At 46.5% G+C, this 27,339-nt stretch overlaps 18 protein-coding genes and 2 pseudogenes across 18 annotated transcripts; all 20 read left to right on the forward strand.

Annotated features, from left to right (window-relative positions):
- Positions 1–327: 327 nt before the first annotated feature.
- LOC120983447 (H/ACA ribonucleoprotein complex subunit 3) lies at positions 328–529 on the forward strand. The gene has a single exon (XM_040413190.1). The coding sequence runs from the start codon at positions 335–337 to the stop codon at positions 527–529; it is 195 nt and encodes a 64-aa protein (XP_040269124.1). The 5' UTR covers positions 328–334.
- Positions 530–1,615: 1,086 nt separating this feature from the next.
- On the forward strand, positions 1,616–1,814 carry LOC120983439 (H/ACA ribonucleoprotein complex subunit 3). Its single transcript, XM_040413183.1, has one exon. The coding sequence runs from the start codon at positions 1,616–1,618 to the stop codon at positions 1,808–1,810; it is 195 nt and encodes a 64-aa protein (XP_040269117.1). The 3' UTR covers positions 1,811–1,814.
- Positions 1,815–2,893: 1,079 nt separating this feature from the next.
- LOC120983430 (H/ACA ribonucleoprotein complex subunit 3) lies at positions 2,894–3,092 on the forward strand. Its single transcript, XM_040413173.1, has one exon. It carries the CDS (start codon positions 2,894–2,896, stop codon positions 3,086–3,088), a length of 195 nt encoding a protein of 64 aa, XP_040269107.1. The 3' UTR covers positions 3,089–3,092.
- Positions 3,093–4,174: 1,082 nt separating this feature from the next.
- On the forward strand, positions 4,175–4,373 carry LOC120983441 (H/ACA ribonucleoprotein complex subunit 3). The gene has a single exon (XM_040413185.1). It carries the CDS (start codon positions 4,175–4,177, stop codon positions 4,367–4,369), a length of 195 nt encoding a protein of 64 aa, XP_040269119.1. The 3' UTR covers positions 4,370–4,373.
- Positions 4,374–5,452: 1,079 nt separating this feature from the next.
- Positions 5,453–5,651, forward strand: LOC120983438 (H/ACA ribonucleoprotein complex subunit 3). Its single transcript, XM_040413182.1, has one exon. The coding sequence runs from the start codon at positions 5,453–5,455 to the stop codon at positions 5,645–5,647; it is 195 nt and encodes a 64-aa protein (XP_040269116.1). The 3' UTR covers positions 5,648–5,651.
- Positions 5,652–6,730: 1,079 nt separating this feature from the next.
- LOC120983445 (H/ACA ribonucleoprotein complex subunit 3) lies at positions 6,731–6,929 on the forward strand. The gene has a single exon (XM_040413188.1). The coding sequence runs from the start codon at positions 6,731–6,733 to the stop codon at positions 6,923–6,925; it is 195 nt and encodes a 64-aa protein (XP_040269122.1). The 3' UTR covers positions 6,926–6,929.
- Positions 6,930–8,008: 1,079 nt separating this feature from the next.
- LOC120983435 (H/ACA ribonucleoprotein complex subunit 3) lies at positions 8,009–8,207 on the forward strand. Its single transcript, XM_040413178.1, has one exon. The coding sequence runs from the start codon at positions 8,009–8,011 to the stop codon at positions 8,201–8,203; it is 195 nt and encodes a 64-aa protein (XP_040269112.1). The 3' UTR covers positions 8,204–8,207.
- Positions 8,208–9,287: 1,080 nt separating this feature from the next.
- LOC120983432 (H/ACA ribonucleoprotein complex subunit 3) lies at positions 9,288–9,486 on the forward strand. Its single transcript, XM_040413175.1, has one exon. The coding sequence runs from the start codon at positions 9,288–9,290 to the stop codon at positions 9,480–9,482; it is 195 nt and encodes a 64-aa protein (XP_040269109.1). The 3' UTR covers positions 9,483–9,486.
- Positions 9,487–10,565: 1,079 nt separating this feature from the next.
- LOC120983431 (H/ACA ribonucleoprotein complex subunit 3) lies at positions 10,566–10,764 on the forward strand. The gene has a single exon (XM_040413174.1). The coding sequence runs from the start codon at positions 10,566–10,568 to the stop codon at positions 10,758–10,760; it is 195 nt and encodes a 64-aa protein (XP_040269108.1). The 3' UTR covers positions 10,761–10,764.
- Positions 10,765–11,844: 1,080 nt separating this feature from the next.
- Positions 11,845–12,043, forward strand: LOC120983436 (H/ACA ribonucleoprotein complex subunit 3). The gene has a single exon (XM_040413179.1). The coding sequence runs from the start codon at positions 11,845–11,847 to the stop codon at positions 12,037–12,039; it is 195 nt and encodes a 64-aa protein (XP_040269113.1). The 3' UTR covers positions 12,040–12,043.
- A 1,082-nt stretch (positions 12,044–13,125) lies between these two features.
- Positions 13,126–13,324, forward strand: LOC120983437 (H/ACA ribonucleoprotein complex subunit 3). Its single transcript, XM_040413181.1, has one exon. The coding sequence runs from the start codon at positions 13,126–13,128 to the stop codon at positions 13,318–13,320; it is 195 nt and encodes a 64-aa protein (XP_040269115.1). The 3' UTR covers positions 13,321–13,324.
- A 1,113-nt stretch (positions 13,325–14,437) lies between these two features.
- Positions 14,438–14,574, forward strand: LOC120983449 (annotated as a pseudogene).
- A 1,542-nt stretch (positions 14,575–16,116) lies between these two features.
- Positions 16,117–16,315, forward strand: LOC120983434 (H/ACA ribonucleoprotein complex subunit 3). Its single transcript, XM_040413177.1, has one exon. It carries the CDS (start codon positions 16,117–16,119, stop codon positions 16,309–16,311), a length of 195 nt encoding a protein of 64 aa, XP_040269111.1. The 3' UTR covers positions 16,312–16,315.
- A 1,081-nt stretch (positions 16,316–17,396) lies between these two features.
- LOC120983427 (H/ACA ribonucleoprotein complex subunit 3) lies at positions 17,397–18,989 on the forward strand. Its single transcript, XM_040413169.1, has 2 exons — positions 17,397–17,703; positions 18,979–18,989. The coding sequence occupies exon 1, from the start codon at positions 17,397–17,399 to the stop codon at positions 17,589–17,591; it is 195 nt and encodes a 64-aa protein (XP_040269103.1). The 3' UTR covers positions 17,592–17,703; positions 18,979–18,989.
- Positions 18,990–19,951: 962 nt separating this feature from the next.
- LOC120983433 (H/ACA ribonucleoprotein complex subunit 3) lies at positions 19,952–20,150 on the forward strand. Its single transcript, XM_040413176.1, has one exon. The coding sequence runs from the start codon at positions 19,952–19,954 to the stop codon at positions 20,144–20,146; it is 195 nt and encodes a 64-aa protein (XP_040269110.1). The 3' UTR covers positions 20,147–20,150.
- A 2,360-nt stretch (positions 20,151–22,510) lies between these two features.
- Positions 22,511–22,709, forward strand: LOC120983443 (H/ACA ribonucleoprotein complex subunit 3). The gene has a single exon (XM_040413187.1). The coding sequence runs from the start codon at positions 22,511–22,513 to the stop codon at positions 22,703–22,705; it is 195 nt and encodes a 64-aa protein (XP_040269121.1). The 3' UTR covers positions 22,706–22,709.
- A 1,080-nt stretch (positions 22,710–23,789) lies between these two features.
- On the forward strand, positions 23,790–23,988 carry LOC120983440 (H/ACA ribonucleoprotein complex subunit 3). The gene has a single exon (XM_040413184.1). It carries the CDS (start codon positions 23,790–23,792, stop codon positions 23,982–23,984), a length of 195 nt encoding a protein of 64 aa, XP_040269118.1. The 3' UTR covers positions 23,985–23,988.
- A 1,079-nt stretch (positions 23,989–25,067) lies between these two features.
- On the forward strand, positions 25,068–25,266 carry LOC120983442 (H/ACA ribonucleoprotein complex subunit 3). Its single transcript, XM_040413186.1, has one exon. It carries the CDS (start codon positions 25,068–25,070, stop codon positions 25,260–25,262), a length of 195 nt encoding a protein of 64 aa, XP_040269120.1. The 3' UTR covers positions 25,263–25,266.
- A 1,093-nt stretch (positions 25,267–26,359) lies between these two features.
- Positions 26,360–26,554, forward strand: LOC120983446 (H/ACA ribonucleoprotein complex subunit 3). Its single transcript, XM_040413189.1, has one exon. It carries the CDS (start codon positions 26,360–26,362, stop codon positions 26,552–26,554), a length of 195 nt encoding a protein of 64 aa, XP_040269123.1.
- Positions 26,555–26,720: 166 nt separating this feature from the next.
- Positions 26,721–26,767, forward strand: LOC120983450 (annotated as a pseudogene).
- The last annotated feature ends 572 nt before the right edge of the window (positions 26,768–27,339 follow it).

Consider the following 27,339-nt stretch of genomic DNA (forward strand, 5'->3'; position numbering starts at 1 on the left):
TTTCCCCCTCACTACTACTTCTCCATTCACTCCTATACGTTTTTCTGCTTGGCGTGCTATGGCACCAGGAATTGCGTGCGCAAAATTTGCGGGTGGGGGTGGAGCTATGCAGATGGCGAACACAAAGAGGAGCATGCTGGTGATTTCTGAGCGTAGGACGCACGTTTTCCCTGGTTTGTGAGAGAAGGAAGCCTCCCGGACTGTGTCTGGGGCTTGGGCCCGTAGGCTGTTGCCTTGAGAAGTGCTTTGCAATGGCGATAAGCGGCCCCGTTGTCGAGGCCCCTTTTGGCTAAGAGGAAGTGTAGTATCTGTTCTTATACTGTACGCGGCAGACATGTTCCTGCAGTATTACCTGGATGAGCAGGGAGATCGGGTGTACACCATGAAGAAAGTGGCTCCCAGTGGACAGCTGACCTCTTCAGCCCATCCAGCCCGCTTCTCTCCTGATGACAAGTATTCCCGACATCGCTTCTCCATCAAGAAGAGATTTGGCCTCCTGCTCACCCAGCAGCCCCGGCCGGTTTTATGAGGCTGGCCGGTGCGGAGGAACGAAAGCTGGACTTGAAATCTCTCAGCTCCTTCTTACCACATTCACTCTTGTTGGACATTTGTGACCTTATCTATCACTTAACATGGGAGGTGTTTTCTGACTTTTGTATAAAATAAAGGTCTGGGTGGGCGTGCGTTCAGAAAAAAAAAAAAATAATAATAATCTGTTCTTTCTTATCAGTTATTTTTAATATCTGATACGTCCCCTATCTGGGGACCATATATTAAATGGATTTTTTGAACAGGGAGATGGAAAAAGATTGATGGGTTAGTTAATTGGCTTATCACCTGAATGAATTGTTTGGACCTCCACGCACCTTGGTTTTGCTTTGGGCGGGCCTGTTGTGCACACTTGGGATGCTGAGTTGTTCCTGTGAATTGACCATTTAGTATTTTTGTAGCAAGTTGGCTGGATGTAACCATTTAGCTTTTCCAGTGCTGTAATAATAAATGAGTAAAGTTTGCCTGTGTCTCCCTCTTGTGGATCCTATCCAACTGGATTATTTGGAGGTTAACAAGTAGTCCAGCACTTCCTATGTATCAGCAGCTGGACCTGCCTTGTCTGGACAATGGACGGAACACTGCACGTGTCACAAGAGGCTTGTCAGGTCAAGAGGTCAAAGAGGTCAAGTAAGGTCAAGTACTGGATGACATCACAAGGGCCCTGATGGAACACTCAACAATGGGGCCATGACATCACAATCAACAATGCTGTATACCTTTTTTTTTTTTTTTCCCCCTCACTACTACTTCTCCATTCACTCCTATACGTTTTTCTGCTTGGCGTGCTATGGCACCAGGAATTGCGTGCGCAAAATTTGCGGGTGGGGGTGGAGCTATGCAGATGGCGAACACAAAGAGGAGCATGCTGGTGATTTCTGAGCGTAGGACGCACGTTTTCCCTGGTTTGTGAGAGAAGGAAGCCTCCCGGACTGTGTCTGGGGCTTGGGCCCGTAGGCTGTTGCCTTGAGAAGTGCTTTGCAATGGCGATAAGCGGCCCCGTTGTCGAGGCCCCTTTTGGCTAAGAGGAAGTGTAGTATCTGTTCTTATACTGTACGCGGCAGACATGTTCCTGCAGTATTACCTGGATGAGCAGGGAGATCGGGTGTACACCATGAAGAAAGTGGCTCCCAGTGGACAGCTGACCTCTTCAGCCCATCCAGCCCGCTTCTCTCCCGATGACAAGTATTCCCGACATCGCTTCTCCATCAAGAAGAGATTTGGCCTCCTGCTCACCCAGCAGCCCCGGCCGGTTTTATGAGGCTGGCCGGTGCGGAGGAACGAAAGCTGGACTTGAAATCTCTCAGCTCCTTCTTACCACATTCACTCTTGTTGGACATTTGTGACCTTATCTATCACTTAACATGGGAGGTGTTTTCTGACTTTTGTATAAAATAAAGGTCTGGGTGGGCGTGCGTTCAGAAAAAAAAAATAATAATAATCTGTTCTTTCTTATCAGTTATTTTTAATTTCTGATACGTCCCCTATCTGGGGACCATATATTAAATGGATTTTTTGAACAGGGAGATGGAAAAAGATTGATGGGTTAGTTAATTGGCTTATCACCTGAATGAATTGTTTGGACCTCCACGCACCTTGGTTTTGCTTTGGGCGGGCCTGTTGTGCACACTTGGGATGCTGAGTTGTTCCTGTGAATTGACCATTTAGTATTTTTGTAGCAAGTTGGCTGGATGTAACCATTTAGCTTTTCCAGTGCTGTAATAATAAATGAGTAAAGTTTGCCTGTGTCTCCCTCTTGTGGATCCTATCCAACTGGATTATTTGGAGGTTAACAAGTAGTCCAGCACTTCCTATGTATCAGCAGCTGGACCTGCCTTGTCTGGACAATGGACGGAACACTGCACGTGTCACAAGAGGCTTGTCAGGTCAAGAGGTCAAAGAGGTCAAGTAAGGTCAAGTACTGGATGACATCACAAGGGCCCTGATGGAACACTCAACAATGGGGCCATGACATCACAATCAACAATGCTGTATACCTTTTTTTTTTTTTTTCCCCCTCACTACTACTTCTCCATTCACTCCTATACGTTTTTCTGCTTGGCGTGCTATGGCACCAGGAATTGCGTGCGCAAAATTTGCGGGTGGGGGTGGAGCTATGCAGATGGCGAACACAAAGAGGAGCATGCTGGTGATTTCTGAGCGTAGGACGCACGTTTTCCCTGGTTTGTGAGAGAAGGAAGCCTCCCGGACTGTGTCTGGGGCTTGGGCCCGTAGGCTGTTGCCTTGAGAAGTGCTTTGCAATGGCGATAAGCGGCCCCGTTGTCGAGGCCCCTTTTGGCTAAGAGGAAGTGTAGTATCTGTTCTTATACTGTACGCGGCAGACATGTTCCTGCAGTATTACCTGGATGAGCAGGGAGATCGGGTGTACACCATGAAGAAAGTGGCTCCCAGTGGACAGCTGACCTCTTCAGCCCATCCAGCCCGCTTCTCTCCCGATGACAAGTATTCCCGACATCGCTTCTCCATCAAGAAGAGATTTGGCCTCCTGCTCACCCAGCAGCCCCGGCCGGTTTTATGAGGCTGGCCGGTGCGGAGGAACGAAAGCTGGACTTGAAATCTCTCAGCTCCTTCTTACCACATTCACTCTTGTTGGACATTTGTGACCTTATCTATCACTTAACATGGGAGGTGTTTTCTGACTTTTGTATAAAATAAAGGTCTGGGTGGGCGTGCGTTCAAAAAAAAAAAAAAATAATAATAATCTGTTCTTTCTTATCAGTTATTTTTAATATCTGATACGTCCCCTATCTGGGGACCATATATTAAATGGATTTTTTGAACAGGGAGATGGAAAAAGATTGATGGGTTAGTTAATTGGCTTATCACCTGAATGAATTGTTTGGACCTCCACGCACCTTGGTTTTGCTTTGGGCGGGCCTGTTGTGCACACTTGGGATGCTGAGTTGTTCCTGTGAATTGACCATTTAGTATTTTTGTAGCAAGTTGGCTGGATGTAACCATTTAGCTTTTCCAGTGCTGTAATAATAAATGAGTAAAGTTTGCCTGTGTCTCCCTCTTGTGGATCCTATCCAACTGGATTATTTGGAGGTTAACAAGTAGTCCAGCACTTCCTATGTATCAGCAGCTGGACCTGCCTTGTCTGGACAATGGACGGAACACTGCACGTGTCACAAGAGGCTTGTCAGGTCAAGAGGTCAAAGAGGTCAAGTAAGGTCAAGTACTGGATGACATCACAAGGGCCCTGATGGAACACTCAACAATGGGCCCATGACATCACAATCAACAATGCTGTATACCTTTTTTTTTTTTTTTCCCCCTCACTACTACTTCTCCATTCACTCCTATACGTTTTTCTGCTTGGCGTGCTATGGCACCAGGAATTGCGTGCGCAAAATTTGCGGGTGGGGGTGGAGCTATGCAGATGGCGAACACAAAGAGGAGCATGCTGGTGATTTCTGAGCGTAGGACGCACGTTTTCCCTGGTTTGTGAGAGAAGGAAGCCTCCCGGACTGTGTCTGGGGCTGGGGCCCGTAGGCTGTTGCCTTGAGAAGTGCTTTGCAATGGCGATAAGCGGCCCCGTTGTCGAGGCCCCTTTTGGCTAAGAGGAAGTGTAGTATCTGTTCTTATACTGTACGCGGCAGACATGTTCCTGCAGTATTACCTGGATGAGCAGGGAGATCGGGTGTACACCATGAAGAAAGTGGCTCCCAGTGGACAGCTGACCTCTTCAGCCCATCCAGCCCGCTTCTCTCCCGATGACAAGTATTCCCGACATCGCTTCTCCATCAAGAAGAGATTTGGCCTCCTGCTCACCCAGCAGCCCCGGCCGGTTTTATGAGGCTGGCCGGTGCGGAGGAACGAAAGCTGGACTTGAAATCTCTCAGCTCCTTCTTACCACATTCACTCTTGTTGGACATTTGTGACCTTATCTATCACTTAACATGGGAGGTGTTTTCTGACTTTTGTATAAAATAAAGGTCTGGGTGGGCGTGCGTTCAGAAAAAAATAATAATAATAATCTGTTCTTTCTTATCAGTTATTTTTAATATCTGATACGTCCCCTATCTGGGGACCATATATTAAATGGATTTTTTGAACAGGGAGATGGAAAAAGATTGATGGGTTAGTTAATTGGCTTATCACCTGAATGAATTGTTTGGACCTCCACGCACCTTGGTTTTGCTTTGGGCGGGCCTGTTGTGCACACTTGGGATGCTGAGTTGTTCCTGTGAATTGACCATTTAGTATTTTTGTAGCAAGTTGGCTGGATGTAACCATTTAGCTTTTCCAGTGCTGTAATAATAAATGAGTAAAGTTTGCCTGTGTCTCCCTCTTGTGGATCCTATCCAACTGGATTATTTGGAGGTTAACAAGTAGTCCAGCACTTCCTATGTATCAGCAGCTGGACCTGCCTTGTCTGGACAATGGACGGAACACTGCACGTGTCACAAGAGGCTTGTCAGGTCAAGAGGTCAAAGAGGTCAAGTAAGGTCAAGTACTGGATGACATCACAAGGGCCCTGATGGAACACTCAACAATGGGGCCATGACATCACAATCAACAATGCTGTATACCTTTTTTTTTTTTTTTCCCCCTCACTACTACTTCTCCATTCACTCCTATACGTTTTTCTGCTTGGCGTGCTATGGCACCAGGAATTGCGTGCGCAAAATTTGCGGGTGGGGGTGGAGCTATGCAGATGGCGAACACAAAGAGGAGCATGCTGGTGATTTCTGAGCGTAGGACGCACGTTTTCCCTGGTTTGTGAGAGAAGGAAGCCTCCCGGACTGTGTCTGGGGCTTGGGCCCGTAGGCTGTTGCCTTGAGAAGTGCTTTGCAATGGCGATAAGCGGCCCCGTTGTCGAGGCCCCTTTTGGCTAAGAGGAAGTGTAGTATCTGTTCTTATACTGTACGCGGCAGACATGTTCCTGCAGTATTACCTGGATGAGCAGGGAGATCGGGTGTACACCATGAAGAAAGTGGCTCCCAGTGGACAGCTGACCTCTTCAGCCCATCCAGCCCGCTTCTCTCCCGATGACAAGTATTCCCGACATCGCTTCTCCATCAAGAAGAGATTTGGCCTCCTGCTCACCCAGCAGCCCCGGCCGGTTTTATGAGGCTGGCCGGTGCGGAGGAACGAAAGCTGGACTTGAAATCTCTCAGCTCCTTCTTACCACATTCACTCTTGTTGGACATTTGTGACCTTATCTATCACTTAACATGGGAGGTGTTTTCTGACTTTTGTATAAAATAAAGGTCTGGGTGGGCGTGCGTTCAGAAAAAAAAAATAATAATAATCTGTTCTTTCTTATCAGTTATTTTTAATATCTGATACGTCCCCTATCTGGGGACCATATATTAAATGGATTTTTTGAACAGGGAGATGGAAAAAGATTGATGGGTTAGTTAATTGGCTTATCACCTGAATGAATTGTTTGGACCTCCACGCACCTTGGTTTTGCTTTGGGCGGGCCTGTTGTGCACACTTGGGATGCTGAGTTGTTCCTGTGAATTGACCATTTAGTATTTTTGTAGCAAGTTGGCTGGATGTAACCATTTAGCTTTTCCAGTGCTGTAATAATAAATGAGTAAAGTTTGCCTGTGTCTCCCTCTTGTGGATCCTATCCAACTGGATTATTTGGAGGTTAACAAGTAGTCCAGCACTTCCTATGTATCAGCAGCTGGACCTGCCTTGTCTGGACAATGGACGGAACACTGCACGTGTCACAAGAGGCTTGTCAGGTCAAGAGGTCAAAGAGGTCAAGTAAGGTCAAGTACTGGATGACATCACAAGGGCCCTGATGGAACACTCAACAATGGGGCCATGACATCACAATCAACAATGCTGTATACCTTTTTTTTTTTTTTTCCCCCTCACTACTACTTCTCCATTCACTCCTATACGTTTTTCTGCTTGGCGTGCTATGGCACCAGGAATTGCGTGCGCAAAATTTGCGGGTGGGGGTGGAGCTATGCAGATGGCGAACACAAAGAGGAGCATGCTGGTGATTTCTGAGCGTAGGACGCACGTTTTCCCTGGTTTGTGAGAGAAGGAAGCCTCCCGGACTGTGTCTGGGGCTTGGGCCCGTAGGCTGTTGCCTTGAGAAGTGCTTTGCAATGGCGATAAGCGGCCCCGTTGTCGAGGCCCCTTTTGGCTAAGAGGAAGTGTAGTATCTGTTCTTATACTGTACGCGGCAGACATGTTCCTGCAGTATTACCTGGATGAGCAGGGAGATCGGGTGTACACCATGAAGAAAGTGGCTCCCAGTGGACAGCTGACCTCTTCAGCCCATCCAGCCCGCTTCTCTCCCGATGACAAGTATTCCCGACATCGCTTCTCCATCAAGAAGAGATTTGGCCTCCTGCTCACCCAGCAGCCCCGGCCGGTTTTATGAGGCTGGCCGGTGCGGAGGAACGACAGCTGGACTTGAAATCTCTCAGCTCCTTCTTACCACATTCACTCTTGTTGGACATTTGTGACCTTATCTATCACTTAACATGGGAGGTGTTTTCTGACTTTTGTATAAAATAAAGGTCTGGGTGGGCGTGCGTTCAGAAAAAAAAAATAATAATAATCTGTTCTTTCTTATCAGTTATTTTTAATATCTGATACGTCCCCTATCTGGGGACCATATATTAAATGGATTTTTTGAACAGGGAGATGGAAAAAGATTGATGGGTTAGTTAATTGGCTTATCACCTGAATGAATTGTTTGGACCTCCACGCACCTTGGTTTTGCTTTGGGCGGGCCTGTTGTGCACACTTGGGATGCTGAGTTGTTCCTGTGAATTGACCATTTAGTATTTTTGTAGCAAGTTGGCTGGATGTAACCATTTAGCTTTTCCAGTGCTGTAATAATAAATGAGTAAAGTTTGCCTGTGTCTCCCTCTTGTGGATCCTATCCAACTGGATTATTTGGAGGTTAACAAGTAGTCCAGCACTTCCTATGTATCAGCAGCTGGACCTGCCTTGTCTGGACAATGGACGGAACACTGCACGTGTCACAAGAGGCTTGTCAGGTCAAGAGGTCAAAGAGGTCAAGTAAGGTCAAGTACTGGATGACATCACAAGGGCCCTGATGGAACACTCAACAATGGGGCCATGACATCACAATCAACAATGCTGTATACCTTTTTTTTTTTTTTTCCCCCTCACTACTACTTCTCCATTCACTCCTATACGTTTTTCTGCTTGGCGTGCTATGGCACCAGGAATTGCGTGCGCAAAATTTGCGGGTGGGGGTGGAGCTATGCAGATGGCGAACACAAAGAGGAGCATGCTGGTGATTTCTGAGCGTAGGACGCACGTTTTCCCTGGTTTGTGAGAGAAGGAAGCCTCCCGGACTGTGTCTGGGGCTTGGGCCCGTAGGCTGTTGCCTTGAGAAGTGCTTTGCAATGGCGATAAGCGGCCCCGTTGTCGAGGCCCCTTTTGGCTAAGAGGAAGTGTAGTATCTGTTCTTATACTGTACGCGGCAGACATGTTCCTGCAGTATTACCTGGATGAGCAGGGAGATCGGGTGTACACCATGAAGAAAGTGGCTCCCAGTGGACAGCTGACCTCTTCAGCCCATCCAGCCCGCTTCTCTCCCGATGACAAGTATTCCCGACATCGCTTCTCCATCAAGAAGAGATTTGGCCTCCTGCTCACCCAGCAGCCCCGGCCGGTTTTATGAGGCTGGCCGGTGCGGAGGAACGAAAGCTGGACTTGAAATCTCTCAGCTCCTTCTTACCACATTCACTCTTGTTGGACATTTGTGACCTTATCTATCACTTAACATGGGAGGTGTTTTCTGACTTTTGTATAAAATAAAGGTCTGGGTGGGCGTGCGTTCAAAAAAAAAAAAATAATAATAATCTGTTCTTTCTTATCAGTTATTTTTAATATCTGATACGTCCCCTATCTGGGGACCATATATTAAATGGATTTTTTGAACAGGGAGATGGAAAAAGATTGATGGGTTAGTTAATTGGCTTATCACCTGAATGAATTGTTTGGACCTCCACGCACCTTGGTTTTGCTTTGGGCGGGCCTGTTGTGCACACTTGGGATGCTGAGTTGTTCCTGTGAATTGACCATTTAGTATTTTTGTAGCAAGTTGGCTGGATGTAACCATTTAGCTTTTCCAGTGCTGTAATAATAAATGAGTAAAGTTTGCCTGTGTCTCCCTCTTGTGGATCCTATCCAACTGGATTATTTGGAGGTTAACAAGTAGTCCAGCACTTCCTATGTATCAGCAGCTGGACCTGCCTTGTCTGGACAATGGACGGAACACTGCACGTGTCACAAGAGGCTTGTCAGGTCAAGAGGTCAAAGAGGTCAAGTAAGGTCAAGTACTGGATGACATCACAAGGGCCCTGATGGAACACTCAACAATGGGGCCATGACATCACAATCAACAATGCTGTATACCTTTTTTTTTTTTTTTCCCCCTCACTACTACTTCTCCATTCACTCCTATACGTTTTTCTGCTTGGCGTGCTATGGCACCAGGAATTGCGTGCGCAAAATTTGCGGGTGGGGGTGGAGCTATGCAGATGGCGAACACAAAGAGGAGCATGCTGGTGATTTCTGAGCGTAGGACGCACGTTTTCCCTGGTTTGTGAGAGAAGGAAGCCTCCCGGACTGTGTCTGGGGCTTGGGCCCGTAGGCTGTTGCCTTGAGAAGTGCTTTGCAATGGCGATAAGCGGCCCCGTTGTCGAGGCCCCTTTTGGCTAAGAGGAAGTGTAGTATCTGTTCTTATACTGTACGCGGCAGACATGTTCCTGCAGTATTACCTGGATGAGCAGGGAGATCGGGTGTACACCATGAAGAAAGTGGCTCCCAGTGGACAGCTGACCTCTTCAGCCCATCCAGCCCGCTTCTCTCCCGATGACAAGTATTCCCGACATCGCTTCTCCATCAAGAAGAGATTTGGCCTCCTGCTCACCCAGCAGCCCCGGCCGGTTTTATGAGGCTGGCCGGTGCGGAGGAACGAAAGCTGGACTTGAAATCTCTCAGCTCCTTCTTACCACATTCACTCTTGTTGGACATTTGTGACCTTATCTATCACTTAACATGGGAGGTGTTTTCTGACTTTTGTATAAAATAAAGGTCTGGGTGGGCGTGCGTTCAGAAAAAAAAAATAATAATAATCTGTTCTTTCTTATCAGTTATTTTTAATATCTGATACGTCCCCTATCTGGGGACCATATATTAAATGGATTTTTTGAACAGGGAGATGGAAAAAGATTGATGGGTTAGTTAATTGGCTTATCACCTGAATGAATTGTTTGGACCTCCACGCACCTTGGTTTTGCTTTGGGCGGGCCTGTTGTGCACACTTGGGATGCTGAGTTGTTCCTGTGAATTGACCATTTAGTATTTTTGTAGCAAGTTGGCTGGATGTAACCATTTAGCTTTTCCAGTGCTGTAATAATAAATGAGTAAAGTTTGCCTGTGTCTCCCTCTTGTGGATCCTATCCAACTGGATTATTTGGAGGTTAACAAGTAGTCCAGCACTTCCTATGTATCAGCAGCTGGACCTGCCTTGTCTGGACAATGGACGGAACACTGCACGTGTCACAAGAGGCTTGTCAGGTCAAGAGGTCAAAGAGGTCAAGTAAGGTCAAGTACTGGATGACATCACAAGGGCCCTGATGGAACACTCAACAATGGGGCCATGACATCACAATCAACAATGCTGTATACCTTTTTTTTTTTTTTTCCCCCTCACTACTACTTCTCCATTCACTCCTATACGTTTTTCTGCTTGGCGTGCTATGGCACCAGGAATTGCGTGCGCAAAATTTGCGGGTGGGGGTGGAGCTATGCAGATGGCGAACACAAAGAGGAGCATGCTGGTGATTTCTGAGCGTAGGACGCACGTTTTCCCTGGTTTGTGAGAGAAGGAAGCCTCCCGGACTGTGTCTGGGGCTGGGGCCCGTAGGCTGTTGCCTTGAGAAGTGCTTTGCAATGGCGATAAGCGGCCCCGTTGTCGAGGCCCCTTTTGGCTAAGAGGAAGTGTAGTATCTGTTCTTATACTGTACGCGGCAGACATGTTCCTGCAGTATTACCTGGATGAGCAGGGAGATCGGGTGTACACCATGAAGAAAGTGGCTCCCAGTGGACAGCTGACCTCTTCAGCCCATCCAGCCCGCTTCTCTCCCGATGACAAGTATTCCCGACATCGCTTCTCCATCAAGAAGAGATTTGGCCTCCTGCTCACCCAGCAGCCCCGGCCGGTTTTATGAGGCTGGCCGGTGCGGAGGAACGAAAGCTGGACTTGAAATCTCTCAGCTCCTTCTTACCACATTCACTCTTGTTGGACATTTGTGACCTTATCTATCACTTAACATGGGAGGTGTTTTCTGACTTTTGTATAAAATAAAGGTCTGGGTGGGCGTGCGTTCAGAAAAAAAAAATAATAATAATCTGTTCTTTCTTATCAGTTATTTTTAATATCTGATACGTCCCCTATCTGGGGACCATATATTAAATGGATTTTTTGAACAGGGAGATGGAAAAAGATTGATGGGTTAGTTAATTGGCTTATCACCTGAATGAATTGTTTGGACCTCCACGCACCTTGGTTTTGCTTTGGGCGGGCCTGTTGTGCACACTTGGGATGCTGAGTTGTTCCTGTGAATTGACCATTTAGTATTTTTGTAGCAAGTTGGCTGGATGTAACCATTTAGCTTTTCCAGTGCTGTAATAATAAATGAGTAAAGTTTGCCTGTGTCTCCCTCTTGTGGATCCTATCCAACTGGATTATTTGGAGGTTAACAAGTAGTCCAGCACTTCCTATGTATCAGCAGCTGGACCTGCCTTGTCTGGACAATGGACGGAACACTGCACGTGTCACAAGAGGCTTGTCAGGTCAAGAGGTCAAAGAGGTCAAGTAAGGTCAAGTACTGGATGACATCACAAGGGCCCTGATGGAACACTCAACAATGGGGCCATGACATCACAATCAACAATGCTGTATACCTTTTTTTTTTTTTTTCCCCCCTCACTACTACTTCTCCATTCACTCCTATACGTTTTTCTGCTTGGCGTGCTATGGCACCAGGAATTGCGTGCGCAAAATTTGCGGGTGGGGGTGGAGCTATGCAGATGGCGAACACAAAGAGGAGCATGCTGGTGATTTCTGAGCGTAGGACGCACGTTTTCCCTGGTTTGTGAGAGAAGGAAGCCTCCCGGACTGTGTCTGGGGCTTGGGCCCGTAGGCTGTTGCCTTGAGAAGTGCTTTGCAATGGCGATAAGCGGCCCCGTTGTCGAGGCCCCTTTTGGCTAAGAGGAAGTGTAGTATCTGTTCTTATACTGTACGCGGCAGACATGTTCCTGCAGTATTACCTGGATGAGCAGGGAGATCGGGTGTACACCATGAAGAAAGTGGCTCCCAGTGGACAGCTGACCTCTTCAGCCCATCCAGCCCGCTTCTCTCCCGATGACAAGTATTCCCGACATCGCTTCTCCATCAAGAAGAGATTTGGCCTCCTGCTCACCCAGCAGCCCCGGCCGGTTTTATGAGGCTGGCCGGTGCGGAGGAACGAAAGCTGGACTTGAAATCTCTCAGCTCCTTCTTACCACATTCACTCTTGTTGGACATTTGTGACCTTATCTATCACTTAACATGGGAGGTGTTTTCTGACTTTTGTATAAAATAAAGGTCTGGGTGGGCGTGCGTTCAAAAAAAAAAAAAAATAATAATAATCTGTTCTTTCTTATCAGTTATTTTTAATATCTGATACGTCCCCTATCTGGGGACCATATATTAAATGGATTTTTTGAACAGGGAGATGGAAAAAGATTGATGGGTTAGTTAATTGGCTTATCACCTGAATGAATTGTTTGGACCTCCACGCACCTTGGTTTTGCTTTGGGCGGGCCTGTTGTGCACACTTGGGATGCTGAGTTGTTCCTGTGAATTGACCATTTAGTATTTTTGTAGCAAGTTGGCTGGATGTAACCATTTAGCTTTTCCAGTGCTGTAATAATAAATGAGTAAAGTTTGCCTGTGTCTCCCTCTTGTGGATCCTATCCAACTGGATTATTTGGAGGTTAACAAGTAGTCCAGCACTTCCTATGTATCAGCAGCTGGACCTGCCTTGTCTGGACAATGGACGGAACACTGCACGTGTCACAAGAGGCTTGTCAGGTCAAGAGGTCAAAGAGGTCAAGTAAGGTCAAGTACTGGATGACATCACAAGGGCCCTGATGGAACACTCAACAATGGGGCCATGACATCACAATCAACAATGCTGTATACCTTTTTTTTTTTTTTTCCCCCTCACTACTACTTCTCCATTCACTCCTATACGTTTTTCTGCTTGGCGTGCTATGGCACCAGGAATTGCGTGCGCAAAATTTGCGGGTGGGGGTGGAGCTATGCAGATGGCGAACACAAAGAGGAGCATGCTGGTGATTTCTGAGCGTAGGACGCACGTTTTCCCTGGTTTGTGAGAGAAGGAAGCCTCCCGGACTGTGTCTGGGGCTTGGGCCCGTAGGCTGTTGCCTTGAGAAGTGCTTTGCAATGGCGATAAGCGGCCCCGTTGTCGAGGCCCCTTTTGGCTAAGAGGAAGTGTAGTATCTGTTCTTATACTGTACGCGGCAGACATGTTCCTGCAGTATTACCTGGATGAGCAGGGAGATCGGGTGTACACCATGAAGAAAGTGGCTCCCAGTGGACAGCTGACCTCTTCAGCCCATCCAGCCCGCTTCTCTCCCGATGACAAGTATTCCCGACATCGCTTCTCCATCAAGAAGAGATTTGGCCTCCTGCTCACCCAGCAGCCCCGGCCGGTTTTATGAGGCTGGCCGGTGCGGAGGAACGAAAGCTGGACTTGAAATCTCTCAGCTCCTTCTTACCACATTCACTCTTGTTGGACATTTGTGACCTTATCTATCACTTAACATGGGAGGTGTTTTCTGACTTTTGTATAAAATAAAGGTCTGGGTGGGCGTGCGTTCAGAAAAAAAAAAAATAATAATAATCTGTTCTTTCTTATCAGTTATTTTTAATATCTGATACGTCCCCTATCTGGGGACCATATATTAAATGGATTTTTTGAACAGGGAGATGGAAAAAGATTGATGGGTTAGTTAATTGGCTTATCACCTGAATGAATTGTTTGGACCTCCACGCACCTTGGTTTTGCTTTGGGCGGGCCTGTTGTGCACACTTGGGATGCTGAGTTGTTCCTGTGAATTGACCATTTAGTATTTTTGTAGCAAGTTGGCTGGATGTAACCATTTAGCTTTTCCAGTGCTGTAATAATAAATGAGTAAAGTTTGCCTGTGTCTCCCTCTTGTGGATCCTATCCAACTGGATTATTTGGAGGTTAACAAGTAGTCCAGCACTTCCTATGTATCAGCAGCTGGACCTGCCTTGTCTGGACAATGGACGGAACACTGCACGTGTCACAAGAGGCTTGTCAGGTCAAGAGGTCAAAGAGGTCAAGTAAGGTCAAGTACTGGATGACATCACAAGGGCCCTGATGGAACACTCAACAATGGGGCCGTGACATCACAATCAACAATGCATACTTCCTTTTTTTTTTTTTTTTTTTCTCACTACTACTTCTCCATTCACTCCTATGCGTTTTTCTGCTTGGCGTGCTATGGCACCAGGAATTGCGTGTGAAGAAAAGGCGTGTGCAAAAGTGGCGGGTGGGGGTAGAGCTATGCAGATGGCAAACACAAAGAGGAGCATAATGCTGGTGACTTCTGAGCGTAGGACGCACGTTTTCCCTGCTTTGTGAGAGAGGAGAAGGAAGCCTCCCGGACTGGGGCTGGGGCTGGGGCCCGTAGGCTGTTGCCTTGAGAAGTGCTTTGCAATGGCGATAAGCGGCCCCGTTGTCGAGGCCCCCTTTTGGCTAAGATCAAGTGTAGTATCTGTTCTTATACTGTACTCCTTGGTCTTCCCGTGATCGCTTCTCGGCCTTTTGGCTAAGATCAAGTGTAGTATCGAGAGGTGCTGCCTTGGTCTTGGCCAGAGGTGCCCCGGGTACCCGGACCCTCGGCCTCAGGTGAGGGCTGTAGTTTATAGCTGCAGTCCGAGCCTGTGCTGCTATTGGGGGGACGGCTTAGTCCCGGGGCAACGAGGAGCGATCACCTACCTACCTGCTTTTAGTGGGTGAGGGTTCTTTTTTGGAGTTCCGGAAGGATGGCTGAAATGGAAGTTCAGATGGACTCAGAATCTGGAGAAGAGGAAGTGCCGTTCTACGCTCGGATTAAAGAAGGAATTCGTTTTGTATTGCTGGACACTGGAAAAAAAGAAAAAGGTATTGTTTTTTTGGTAGAGGAAATACTTTTCGGCCTGTTGGCTGTTAAGAAGGACTGGATACTTTCAGTTTTGGAATTTCCAAGTCGTGGGATATATGATGTCGTTTTCATTTCAAGTGACATATATGGGCATGTTTTAAAGCTTGTGGAACATGTTAAGCAGAATCCTGTTTTTGAGGGAGTGAGGATCATTCCCCACTTCCCTAGGAAGGAAAGGTTGGTGACTGTACGTATCTATAACCCTCATGTACCGGAGTCAGAAATTGTTAATTTTCTGGAAAAACTATGTGAGAAAGTGATCCCAAAAGGGAAAATTTTGAACCAGTACGGCTTATGGACATCCAAATGGAAATTTTTGGTTACCTTTTTGGAAGATGAAGGGGGGAACTTGGTTTACCCACCTAGTCGTTTTCGTGTGTCTAGATCAAATGCTGACCTGTTTTTTTCTGGGATGCCAGAGTTTTGTCGTAAATGCAAAAAATATGGCCATGATAAAGAGGCATGTACGTATACATGGTGTACAATTTGTGAGTTGGAAGGACATAACACAGGTGAATGTGCAAAAGAAAAGAGTGGTGATTCAAGTGGTGGAGTGAAAGTTTTAAGTCAAGAAAGTTTATGTGCAAGTCAAGAAAGTAAGCCAGGGAAAGCAACTAATGCTGTTACGGATGGGAAAAGAAAAGAAGTAACATCTGAAGATAAGACTCAAGGTCAACCCAGTATAAAAAGGTGTGTGAAGGAAACGAAGGTTGAAGAAAGTCCAGTAGAAGATAGGATAAAAAGATATTTTCAGGCGATAAATCAAAGAATGGATGAATTGGAGGCAACTGGAGTACGTTTGTCAGCATTATTCTATACGGTTAAACACCATTTGTTTTCTAATAAGGAATATTTCATTGATAAATACAAAGTACCGCAATATGAAGTTGGTTTATTCCCTAAAGAAATAACGCGAGAGTATCGTTGGGAATATGAGCAGTTAAGAAGAATTACTTTTTTTGCTTATACTAATGGTTTGCGTGACTAAAGTTTTTTTTCTTTCTTTGATATATGTGTTTTTGTTTTTTTTGTTTTTTGTTATTTGGTTTTTATATAAAAAAAAAAAAAAAAAAAAAAGCCACTCAGGTTAAATTTCTGTGTTTATGTATAATTTGTTGTTGTATATCTTTTGTTGTATTAAAAGAGAAAGAAAGCCATAGTGATGAAAGGTGAAGAAATACGAACGTTTATACTGAGTATGTGTATTTACCATTCTGAATGGTTAAAAAAAAAAAAAAAAAAAAAAAAAAAAAAAAATCTGTTCTTATACTGTACGCGGCAGACATGTTCCTGCAGTATTACCTGGATGAGCAGGGAGATCGGGTGTACACCATGAAGAAAGTGGCTCCCAGTGGACAGCTGACCTCTTCAGCCCATCCAGCCCGCTTCTCTCCCGATGACAAGTATTCCCGACATCGCTTCTCCATCAAGAAGAGATTTGGCCTCCTGCTCACCCAGCAGCCCCGGCCGGTTTTATGAGGCTGGCCGGTGCGGAGGAACGACAGCTGGACTTGAAATCTCTCAGCTCCTTCTTACCACATTCACTCTTGTTGGACATTTGTCACCTTATCTATCACTTAACATGGGAGGTGTTTTCTGACTTTTGTATAAAATAAAGGTCTGGGTGGGCGTGCGTTCAGAAAAAAATAATAATAATAATCTGTTCTTTCTTATCAGTTATTTTTAATATCTGATACGTCCCCTATCTGGGGACCATATATTAAATGGATTTTTTGAACAGGGAGATGGAAAAAGATTGATGGGTTAGTTAATTGGCTTATCACCTGAATGAAGTGTTTGGACCTCCACGCACCTTGGTTTTGCTTTGGGCGGGCCTGTTGTGCACACTTGGGATGCTGAGTTGTTCCTGTGAATTGACCATTTAGTATTTTTGTAGCAAGTTGGCTGGATGTAACCATTTAGCTTTTCCAGTGCTGTAATAATAAATGAGTAAAGTTTGCCTGTGTCTCCCTCTTGTGGATCCTATCCAACTGGATTATTTGGAGGTTAACAAGTAGTCCAGCACTTCCTATGTATCAGCAGCTGGACCTGCCTTGTCTGGACAATGGACGGAACACTGCACGTGTCACAAGAGGCTTGTCAGGTCAAGAGGTCAAAGAGGTCAAGTAAGGTCAAGTACTGGATGACATCACAAGGGCCCTGATGGAACACTCAACAATGGGGCCATGACATCACAATCAACAATGCTGTATACCTTTTTTTTTTTTTTTTTCCCCCTCACTACTACTTCTCCATTCACTCCTATACGTTTTTCTGCTTGGCGTGCTATGGCACCAGGAATTGCGTGCGCAAAATTTGCGGGTGGGGGTGGAGCTATGCAGATGGCGAACACAAAGAGGAGCATGCTGGTGATTTCTGAGCGTAGGACGCACGTTTTCCCTGGTTTGTGAGAGAAGGAAGCCTCCCGGACTGTGTCTGGGGCTTGGGCCCGTAGGCTGTTGCCTTGAGAAGTGCTTTGCAATGGCGATAAGCGGCCCCGTTGTCGAGGCCCCTTTTGGCTAAGAGGAAGTGTAGTATCTGTTCTTATACTGTACGCGGCAGACATGTTCCTGCAGTATTACCTGGATGAGCAGGGAGATCGGGTGTACACCATGAAGAAAGTGGCTCCCAGTGGACAGCTGACCTCTTCAGCCCATCCAGCCCGCTTCTCTCCCGATGACAAGTATTCCCGACATCGCTTCTCCATCAAGAAGAGATTTGGCCTCCTGCTCACCCAGCAGCCCCGGCCGGTTTTATGAGGCTGGCCGGTGCGGAGGAACGAAAGCTGGACTTGAAATCTCTCAGCTCCTTCTTACCACATTCACTCTTGTTGGACATTTGTGACCTTATCTATCACTTAACATGGGAGGGGTTTTCTGACTTTTGTATAAAATAAAGGTCTGGGTGGGCGTGCGTTCAGAAAAAAAAAAAAATAATAATCTGTTCTTTCTTATCAGTTATTTTTAATATCTGATACGTCCCCTATCTGGGGACCATATATTAAATGGATTTTTTGAACAGGGAGATGGAAAAAGATTGATGGGTTAGTTAATTGGCTTATCACCTGAATGAATTGTTTGGACCTCCACGCACCTTGGTTTTGCTTTGGGCGGGCCTGTTGTGCACACTTGGGATGCTGAGTTGTTCCTGTGAATTGACCATTTAGTATTTTTGTAGCAAGTTGGCTGGATGTAACCATTTAGCTTTTCCAGTGCTGTAATAATAAATGAGTAAAGTTTGCCTGTGTCTCCCTCTTGTGGATCCTATCCAACTGGATTATTTGGAGGTTAACAAGTAGTCCAGCACTTCCTATGTATCAGCAGCTGGACCTGCCTTGTCTGGACAATGGACGGAACACTGCACGTGTCACAAGAGGCTTGTCAGGTCAAGAGGTCAAAGAGGTCAAGTAAGGTCAAGTACTGGATGACATCACAAGGGCCCTGATGGAACACTCAACAATGGGGCCATGACATCACAATCAACAATGCTGTATACCTTTTTTTTTTTTTTCCCCCTCACTACTACTTCTCCATTCACTCCTATACGTTTTTCTGCTTGGCGTGCTATGGCACCAGGAATTGCGTGCGCAAAATTTGCGGGTGGGGGTGGAGCTATGCAGATGGCGAACACAAAGAGGAGCATGCTGGTGATTTCTGAGCGTAGGACGCACGTTTTCCCTGGTTTGTGAGAGAAGGAAGCCTCCCGGACTGTGTCTGGGGCTTGGGCCCGTAGGCTGTTGCCTTGAGAAGTGCTTTGCAATGGCGATAAGCGGCCCCGTTGTCGAGGCCCCTTTTGGCTAAGAGGAAGTGTAGTATCTGTTCTTATACTGTACGCAGCAGACATGTTCCTGCAGTGTTACCTGGATGAGCAGGGAGATCGGGTGTACACCATGAAGAAAGTGGCTCCCAGTGGACAGCTGACCTCTTCAGCCCATCCAGCCCGCTTCTCTCCTGATGACAAGTATTCCCGACATCGCTTCTCCATCAAGAAGAGATTTGGCCTCCTGCTCACCCAGCAGCCCCGGCCGGTTTTATGAGGCTGGCCGGTGCGGAGGAACGACAGCTGGACTTGAAATCTCTCAGCTCCTTCTTACCACATTCACTCTTGTTGGACATTTGTCACCTTATCTATCACTTAACATGGGAGGTGTTTTCTGACTTTTGTATAAAATAAAGGTCTGGGTGGGCGTGCGTTCAGAAAAAAATAATAATAATAATCTGTTCTTTCTTATCAGTTATTTTTAATATCTGATACGTCCCCTATCTGGGGACCATATATTAAATGGATTTTTTGAACAGGGAGATGGAAAAAGATTCATGGGTTAGTTAATTGGCTTATCACCTGAATGAAGTGTTTGGACCTCCACGCACCTTGGTTTTGCTTTGGGCGGGCCTGTTGTGCACACTTGGGATGCTGAGTTGTTCCTGTGAATTGACCATTTAGTATTTTTGTAGCAAGTTGGCTGGATGTAACCATTTAGCTTTTCCAGTGCTGTAATAATAAATGAGTAAAGTTTGCCTGTGTCTCCCTCTTGTGGATCCTATCCAACTGGATTATTTGGAGGTTAACAAGTAGTCCAGCACTTCCTATGTATCAGCAGCTGGACCTGCCTTGTCTGGACAATGGACGGAACACTGCACGTGTCACAAGAGGCTTGTCAGGTCAAGAGGTCAAAGAGGTCAAGTAAGGTCAAGTACTGGATGACATCACAAGGGCCCTGATGGAACACTCAACAATGGGGCCATGACATCACAATCAACAATGCTGTATACCTTTTTTTTTTTTTTTCCCCCTCACTACTACTTCTCCATTCACTCCTATACGTTTTTCTGCTTGGCGTGCTATGGCACCAGGAATTGCGTGCGCAAAATTTGCGGGTGGGGGTGGAGCTATGCAGATGGCGAACACAAAGAGGAGCATGCTGGTGATTTCTGAGCGTAGGACGCACGTTTTCCCTGGTTTGTGAGAGAAGGAAGCCTCCCGGACTGTGTCTGGGGCTTGGGCCCGTAGGCTGTTGCCTTGAGAAGTGCTTTGCAATGGCGATAAGCGGCCCCGTTGTCGAGGCCCCTTTTGGCTAAGAGGAAGTGTAGTATCTGTTCTTATACTGTACGCGGCAGACATGTTCCTGCAGTATTACCTGGATGAGCAGGGAGATCGGGTGTACACCATGAAGAAAGTGGCTCCCAGTGGACAGCTGACCTCTTCAGCCCATCCAGCCCGCTTCTCTCCCGATGACAAGTATTCCCGACATCGCTTCTCCATCAAGAAGAGATTTGGCCTCCTGCTCACCCAGCAGCCCCGGCCGGTTTTATGAGGCTGGCCGGTGCGGAGGAACGAAAGCTGGACTTGAAATCTCTCAGCTCCTTCTTACCACATTCACTCTTGTTGGACATTTGTGACCTTATCTATCACTTAACATGGGAGGTGTTTTCTGACTTTTGTATAAAATAAAGGTCTGGGTGGGCGTGCGTTCAGAAAAAAAAAAATAATAATAATCTGTTCTTTCTTATCAGTTATTTTTAATATCTGATACGTCCCCTATCTGGGGACCATATATTAAATGGATTTTTTGAACAGGGAGATGGAAAAAGATTGATGGGTTAGTTAATTGGCTTATCACCTGAATGAATTGTTTGGACCTCCACGCACCTTGGTTTTGCTTTGGGCGGGCCTGTTGTGCACACTTGGGATGCTGAGTTGTTCCTGTGAATTGACCATTTAGTATTTTTGTAGCAAGTTGGCTGGATGTAACCATTTAGCTTTTCCAGTGCTGTAATAATAAATGAGTAAAGTTTGCCTGTGTCTCCCTCTTGTGGATCCTATCCAACTGGATTATTTGGAGGTTAACAAGTAGTCCAGCACTTCCTATGTATCAGCAGCTGGACCTGCCTTGTCTGGACAATGGACGGAACACTGCACGTGTCACAAGAGGCTTGTCAGGTCAAGAGGTCAAAGAGGTCAAGTAAGGTCAAGTACTGGATGACATCACAAGGGCCCTGATGGAACACTCAACAATGGGGCCATGACATCACAATCAACAATGCTGTATACCTTTTTTTTTTTTTTTCCCCCTCACTACTACTTCTCCATTCACTCCTATACGTTTTTCTGCTTGGCGTGCTATGGCACCAGGAATTGCGTGCGCAAAATTTGCGGGTGGGGGTGGAGCTATGCAGATGGCGAACACAAAGAGGAGCATGCTGGTGATTTCTGAGCGTAGGACGCACGTTTTCCCTGGTTTGTGAGAGAAGGAAGCCTCCCGGACTGTGTCTGGGGCTGGGGCCCGTAGGCTGTTGCCTTGAGAAGTGCTTTGCAATGGCGATAAGCGGCCCCGTTGTCGAGGCCCCTTTTGGCTAAGAGGAAGTGTAGTATCTGTTCTTATACTGTACGCAGCAGACATGTTCCTGCAGTGTTACCTGGATGAGCAGGGAGATCGGGTGTACACCATGAAGAAAGTGGCTCCCAGTGGACAGCTGACCTCTTCAGCCCATCCAGCCCGCTTCTCTCCTGATGACAAGTATTCCCGACATCGCTTCTCCATCAAGAAGAGATTTGGCCTCCTGCTCACCCAGCAGCCCCGGCCGGTTTTATGAGGCTGGCCGGTGCGGAGGAACGACAGCTGGACTTGAAATCTCTCAGCTCCTTCTTACCACATTCACTCTTGTTGGACATTTGTCACCTTATCTATCACTTAACATGGGAGGTGTTTTCTGACTTTTGTATAAAATAAAGGTCTGGGTGGGCGTGCGTTCAGAAAAAAATAATAATAATAATCTGTTCTTTCTTATCAGTTATTTTTAATATCTGATACGTCCCCTATCTGGGGACCATATATTAAATGGATTTTTTGAACAGGGAGATGGAAAAAGATTCATGGGTTAGTTAATTGGCTTATCACCTGAATGAATTGTTTGGACCTCCACGCACCTTGGTTTTGCTTTGGGCGGGCCTGTTGTGCACACTTGGGATGCTGAGTTGTTCCTGTGAATTGACCATTTAGTATTTTTGTAGCAAGTTGGCTGGATGTAACCATTTAGCTTTTCCAGTGCTGTAATAATAAATGAGTAAAGTTTGCCTGTGTCTCCCTCTTGTGGATCCTATCCAACTGGATTATTTGGAGGTTAACAAGTAGTCCAGCACTTCCTATGTATCAGCAGCTGGACCTGCCTTGTCTGGACAATGGACGGAACACTGCACGTGTCACAAGAGGCTTGTCAGGTCAAGAGGTCAAAGAGGTCAAGTAAGGTCAAGTACTGGATGACATCACAAGGGCCCTGATGGAACACTCAACAATGGGGCCATGACATCACAATCAACAATGCTGTATACCTTTTTTTTTTTTTTTTCCCCCTCACTACTACTTCTCCATTCACTCCTATACGTTTTTCTGCTTGGCGTGCTATGGCACCAGGAATTGCGTGCGCAAAATTTGCGGGTGGGGGTGGAGCTATGCAGATGGCGAACACAAAGAGGAGCATGCTGGTGATTTCTGAGCGTAGGACGCACGTTTTCCCTGGTTTGTGAGAGAAGGAAGCCTCCCGGACTGTGTCTGGGGCTTGGGCCCGTAGGCTGTTGCCTTGAGAAGTGCTTTGCAATGGCGATAAGCGGCCCCGTTGTCGAGGCCCCCTTTTGGCTAAGAGGAAGTGTAGTATCTGTTCTTATACTGTACGCGGCAGACATGTTCCTGCAGTATTACCTGGATGAGCAGGGAGATCGGGTGTACACCATGAAGAAAGTGGCTCCCAGTGGACAGCTGACCTCTTCAGCCCATCCAGCCCGCTTCTCTCCCGATGACAAGTATTCCCGACATCGCTTCTCCATCAAGAAGAGATTTGGCCTCCTGCTCACCCAGCAGCCCCGGCCGGTTTTATGAGGCTGGCCGGTGCGGAGGAACGAAAGCTGGACTTGAAATCTCTCAGCTCCTTCTTACCACATTCACTCTTGTTGGACATTTGTGACCTTATCTATCACTTAACATGGGAGGTGTTTTCTGACTTTTGTATAAAATAAAGGTCTGGGTGGGCGTGCGTTCAAAAAAAAAAAAATAATAATAATCTGTTCTTTCTTATCAGTTATTTTTAATATCTGATACGTCCCCTATCTGGGGACCATATATTAAATGGATTTTTTGAACAGGGAGATGGAAAAAGATTGATGGGTTAGTTAATTGGCTTATCACCTGAATGAATTGTTTGGACCTCCACGCACCTTGGTTTTGCTTTGGGGCCTGTTGTGCACACTTGGGATGCTGAGTTGTTCCTGTGAATTGACCATTTAGTACTTTTGTAGCAAGTTGGCTGGATGTAACCATTTAGCTTTTCCAGTGCTGTAATAATAAATGAGTAAAGTTTGCCTGTGTCTCCCTCTTGTGGATCCTATCCAACTGGATTATTTGGAGGTTAACAAGTAGTCCAGCACTTCCTATGTATCAGCAGCTGGACCTGCCTTGTCTGGACAATGGACGGAACACTGCACGTGTCACAAGAGGCTTGTCAGGTCAAGAGGTCAAAGAGGTCAAGTAAGGTCAAGTACTGGATGACATCACAAGGGCCCTGATGGAACACTCAACAATGGGGCCGTGACATCACAATCAACAATGCAGTACTTCCTGTTTTTTTTTTTTTTTTCCCCTCACTACTACTTCTCCATTCACTCCTATGCGTTTTTCTGCTTGGCGTGCTATGGCACCAGGAATTGCGTGCGCAAAATTTGCGGGTGGGGGTGGAGCTATGCAGATGGCGAACACAAAGAGGAGCATGCTGGTGATTTCTGAGCGTAGGACGCACGTTTTCCCTGGTTTGTGAGAGAAGGAAGCCTCCCGGACTGTGTCTGGGGCTTGGGCCCGTAGGCTGTTGCCTTGAGAAGTGCTTTGCAATGGCGATAAGCGGCCCCGTTGTCGAGGCCCCTTTTGGCTAAGAGGAAGTGTAGTATCTGTTCTTATACTGTACGCGGCAGACATGTTCCTGCAGTATTACCTGGATGAGCAGGGAGATCGGGTGTACACCATGAAGAAAGTGGCTCCCAGTGGACAGCTGACCTCTTCAGCCCATCCAGCCCGCTTCTCTCCCGATGACAAGTATTCCCGACATCGCTTCTCCATCAAGAAGAGATTTGGCCTCCTGCTCACCCAGCAGCCCCGGCCGGTTTTATGAGGCTGGCCGGTGCGGAGGAACGAAAGCTGGACTTGAATCTCTCAGCTCCTTCTTACCACATTCACTCTTGTTGGACATTTGTGACCTTATCTATCACTTAACATGGGAGGTGTTTTCTGACTTTTGTATAAAATAAAGGTCTGGGTGGGCGTGCGTTCAGAAAAAAAAAAAAAATAATAATCTGTTCTTCTTATCAGTTATTTTTAATTTCTGATACGTCCCCTATCTGGGGACCATATATTAAATGGATTTTTTGAACAGGGAGATGGAAAAAGATTGATGGGTTAGTTAATTGGCTTATCACCTGAATGAATTGTTTGGACCTCCACGCACCTTGGTTTTGCTTTGGGCGGGCCTGTTGTGCACACTTGGGATGCTGAGTTGTTCCTGTGAATTGACCATTTAGTATTTTTGTAGCAAGTTGGCTGGATGTAACCATTTAGCTTTTCCAGTGCTGTAATAATAAATGAGTAAAGTTTGCCTGTGTCTCCCTCTTGTGGATCCTATCCAACTGGATTATTTGGAGGTTAACAAGTAGTCCAGCACTTCCTATGTATCAGCAGCTGGACCTGCCTTGTCTGGACAATGGACGGAACACTGCACGTGTCACAAGAGGCTTGTCAGGTCAAGAGGTCAAAGAGGTCAAGTAAGGTCAAGTACTGGATGACATCACAAGGGCCCTGATGGAACACTCAACAATGGGGCCATGACATCACAATCAACAATGCTGTATACCTTTTTTTTTTTTTTTTCCCCCTCACTACTACTTCTCCATTCACTCCTATACGTTTTTCTGCTTGGCGTGCTATGGCACCAGGAATTGCGTGCGCAAAATTTGCGGGTGGGGGTGGAGCTATGCAGATGGCGAACACAAAGAGGAGCATGCTGGTGATTTCTGAGCGTAGGACGCACGTTTTCCCTGGTTTGTGAGAGAAGGAAGCCTCCCGGACTGTGTCTGGGGCTTGGGCCCGTAGGCTGTTGCCTTGAGAAGTGCTTTGCAATGGCGATAAGCGGCCCCGTTGTCGAGGCCCCTTTTGGCTAAGAGGAAGTGTAGTATCTGTTCTTATACTGTACGCGGCAGACATGTTCCTGCAGTATTACCTGGATGAGCAGGGAGATCGGGTGTACACCATGAAGAAAGTGGCTCCCAGTGGACAGCTGACCTCTTCAGCCCATCCAGCCCGCTTCTCTCCCGATGACAAGTATTCCCGACATCGCTTCTCCATCAAGAAGAGATTTGGCCTCCTGCTCACCCAGCAGCCCCGGCCGGTTTTATGAGGCTGGCCGGTGCGGAGGAACGAAAGCTGGACTTGAATCTCTCAGCTCCTTCTTACCACATTCACTCTTGTTGGACATTTGTGACCTTATCTATCACTTAACATGGGAGGTGTTTTCTGACTTTTGTATAAAATAAAGGTCTGGGTGGGCGTGCGTTCAGAAAAAAAAAAATAATAATAATCTGTTCTTCTTATCAGTTATTTTTAATATCTGATACGTCCCCTATCTGGGGACCATATATTAAATGGATTTTTTGAACAGGGAGTTGGAAAAAGACTGATGGGTTAGTTAATTGGCTTATCACCTGGAATGAAGTGTTTGGACCTCCACGCACCTTGGTTTTGATTTGGGGCCAGTTGTGCACACTTGGGATGCTGAGTTGTTCCTGTGAATTGACCATTTAGTACTTTTGTAGCAAGTTGGCTGGATGTAACCATTTAGCTTTTCCAGTGCTGTAATAATAAATGAGTAAAGTTTGCCTGTGTCTCCCTCTTGTGGATCCTATCCAACTGGATTATTTGGAGGTTAACAAGTAGTCCAGCACTTCCTATGTATCAGCAGCTGGACCTGCCTTGTCTGGACAATGGACGGAACACTGCACGTGTCACAAGAGGCTTGTCAGGTCAAGAGGTCAAAGAGGTCAAGTAAGGTCAAGTACTGGATGACATCACAAGGGCCCTGATGGAACACTCAACAATGGGGCCGTGACATCACAATCAACAATGCATACTTCCTGTTTTTTTTTTCTCACTACTACTTCTCCATTCACTCCTATGCGTTTTTCTGCTTGGCGTGCTATGGCACCAGGAATTGCGTGTGAAGAAAAGGCGTGTGCAAAAGTGGCGGGTGGGGGTAGAGCTATGCAGATGGCAAACACAAAGAGGAGCATAATGCTGGTGACTTCTGAGCGTAGGACGCACGTTTTCCCTGCTTTGTGAGAGAGGAGAAGGAAGCCTCCCGGACTGGGGCTGGGGCTGGGGCCCGTAGGCTGTTGCCTTGAGAAGTGCTTTGCAATGGCGATAAGCGGCCCCGTTGTCGAGGCCCCCTTTTGGCTAAGATCAAGTGTAGTATCTGTTCTTATACTGTACGCGGCAGACATGTTCCTGCAGTATTACCTGGATGAGCAGGGAGATCGGGTGTACACCATGAAGAAAGTGGCTCCCAGTGGACAGCTGACCTCTTCAGCCCATCCAGCCCGCTTCTCTCCCGATGACAAGTATTCCCGACATCGCTTCTCCATCAAGAAGAGATTTGGTCTCCTGCTCACCCAGCAGCCCCGGCCGGTTTTATGAGGCGGGCCGTGCGGAGGAACGACAGCTGGACTTGGAGTCTCTCAGCTCCTTCTTACCACATTCACTCTTGTTGGACATTTGTGACTTTATCACTTAACATGGGAGGTGTTTTCTGAGTTTTGTATGAAATAAAGAAAAATAAATAAATAAATAAGTAAATAAATAAATCTGTTCTTATCAGTTTAATATCTGATACGTCCCCTATCTGGGGACCATATATTAAATGGATTTTCTGAACAGGGAGTTGGAAAAAGACTGATGGGTTAGTTAATTGGCTTATCACCTGGGAATGAAGTGTTTGGACCTCCACGCACCTTGGTTTTGATTTGGGCCAGTTGTGCACACTTGGGATGCTGAGTTGTTCCTGTGAATTGACCATTTAGTACTTTTGTAGCAAGTTGGCTGGATGTAACCATTTAGCTTTTCCAGTGCTGTAATAATAAATGAGTAAAGTTTGCCTGTGTCTCCCTCTTGTGGATCCTATCCAACTGGATTATTTGGAGGTTAACAAGTAGTCCAGCACTTCCTATGTATCAGCAGCTGGACCTGCCTTGTCTGGACAATGGACGGAACACTGCACGTGTCACAAGAGGCTTGTCAGGTCAAGAGGTCAAAGAGGTCAAGTAAGGTCAAGTACTGGATGACATCACAAGGGCCCTGATGGAACACTCAACAATGGGGCCGTGACATCACAATCAACAATGCATACTTCCTGTTTTTTTTTTTTTTTTCTCACTACTACTTCTCCATTCACTCCTATGCGTTTTTCTGCTTGGCGTGCTATG

This window comes from Bufo bufo, unplaced genomic scaffold, assembly GCF_905171765.1.
Source record: "Bufo bufo unplaced genomic scaffold, aBufBuf1.1, whole genome shotgun sequence".
Classification (NCBI taxonomy): Eukaryota; Metazoa; Chordata; class Amphibia; order Anura; family Bufonidae; genus Bufo; species Bufo bufo.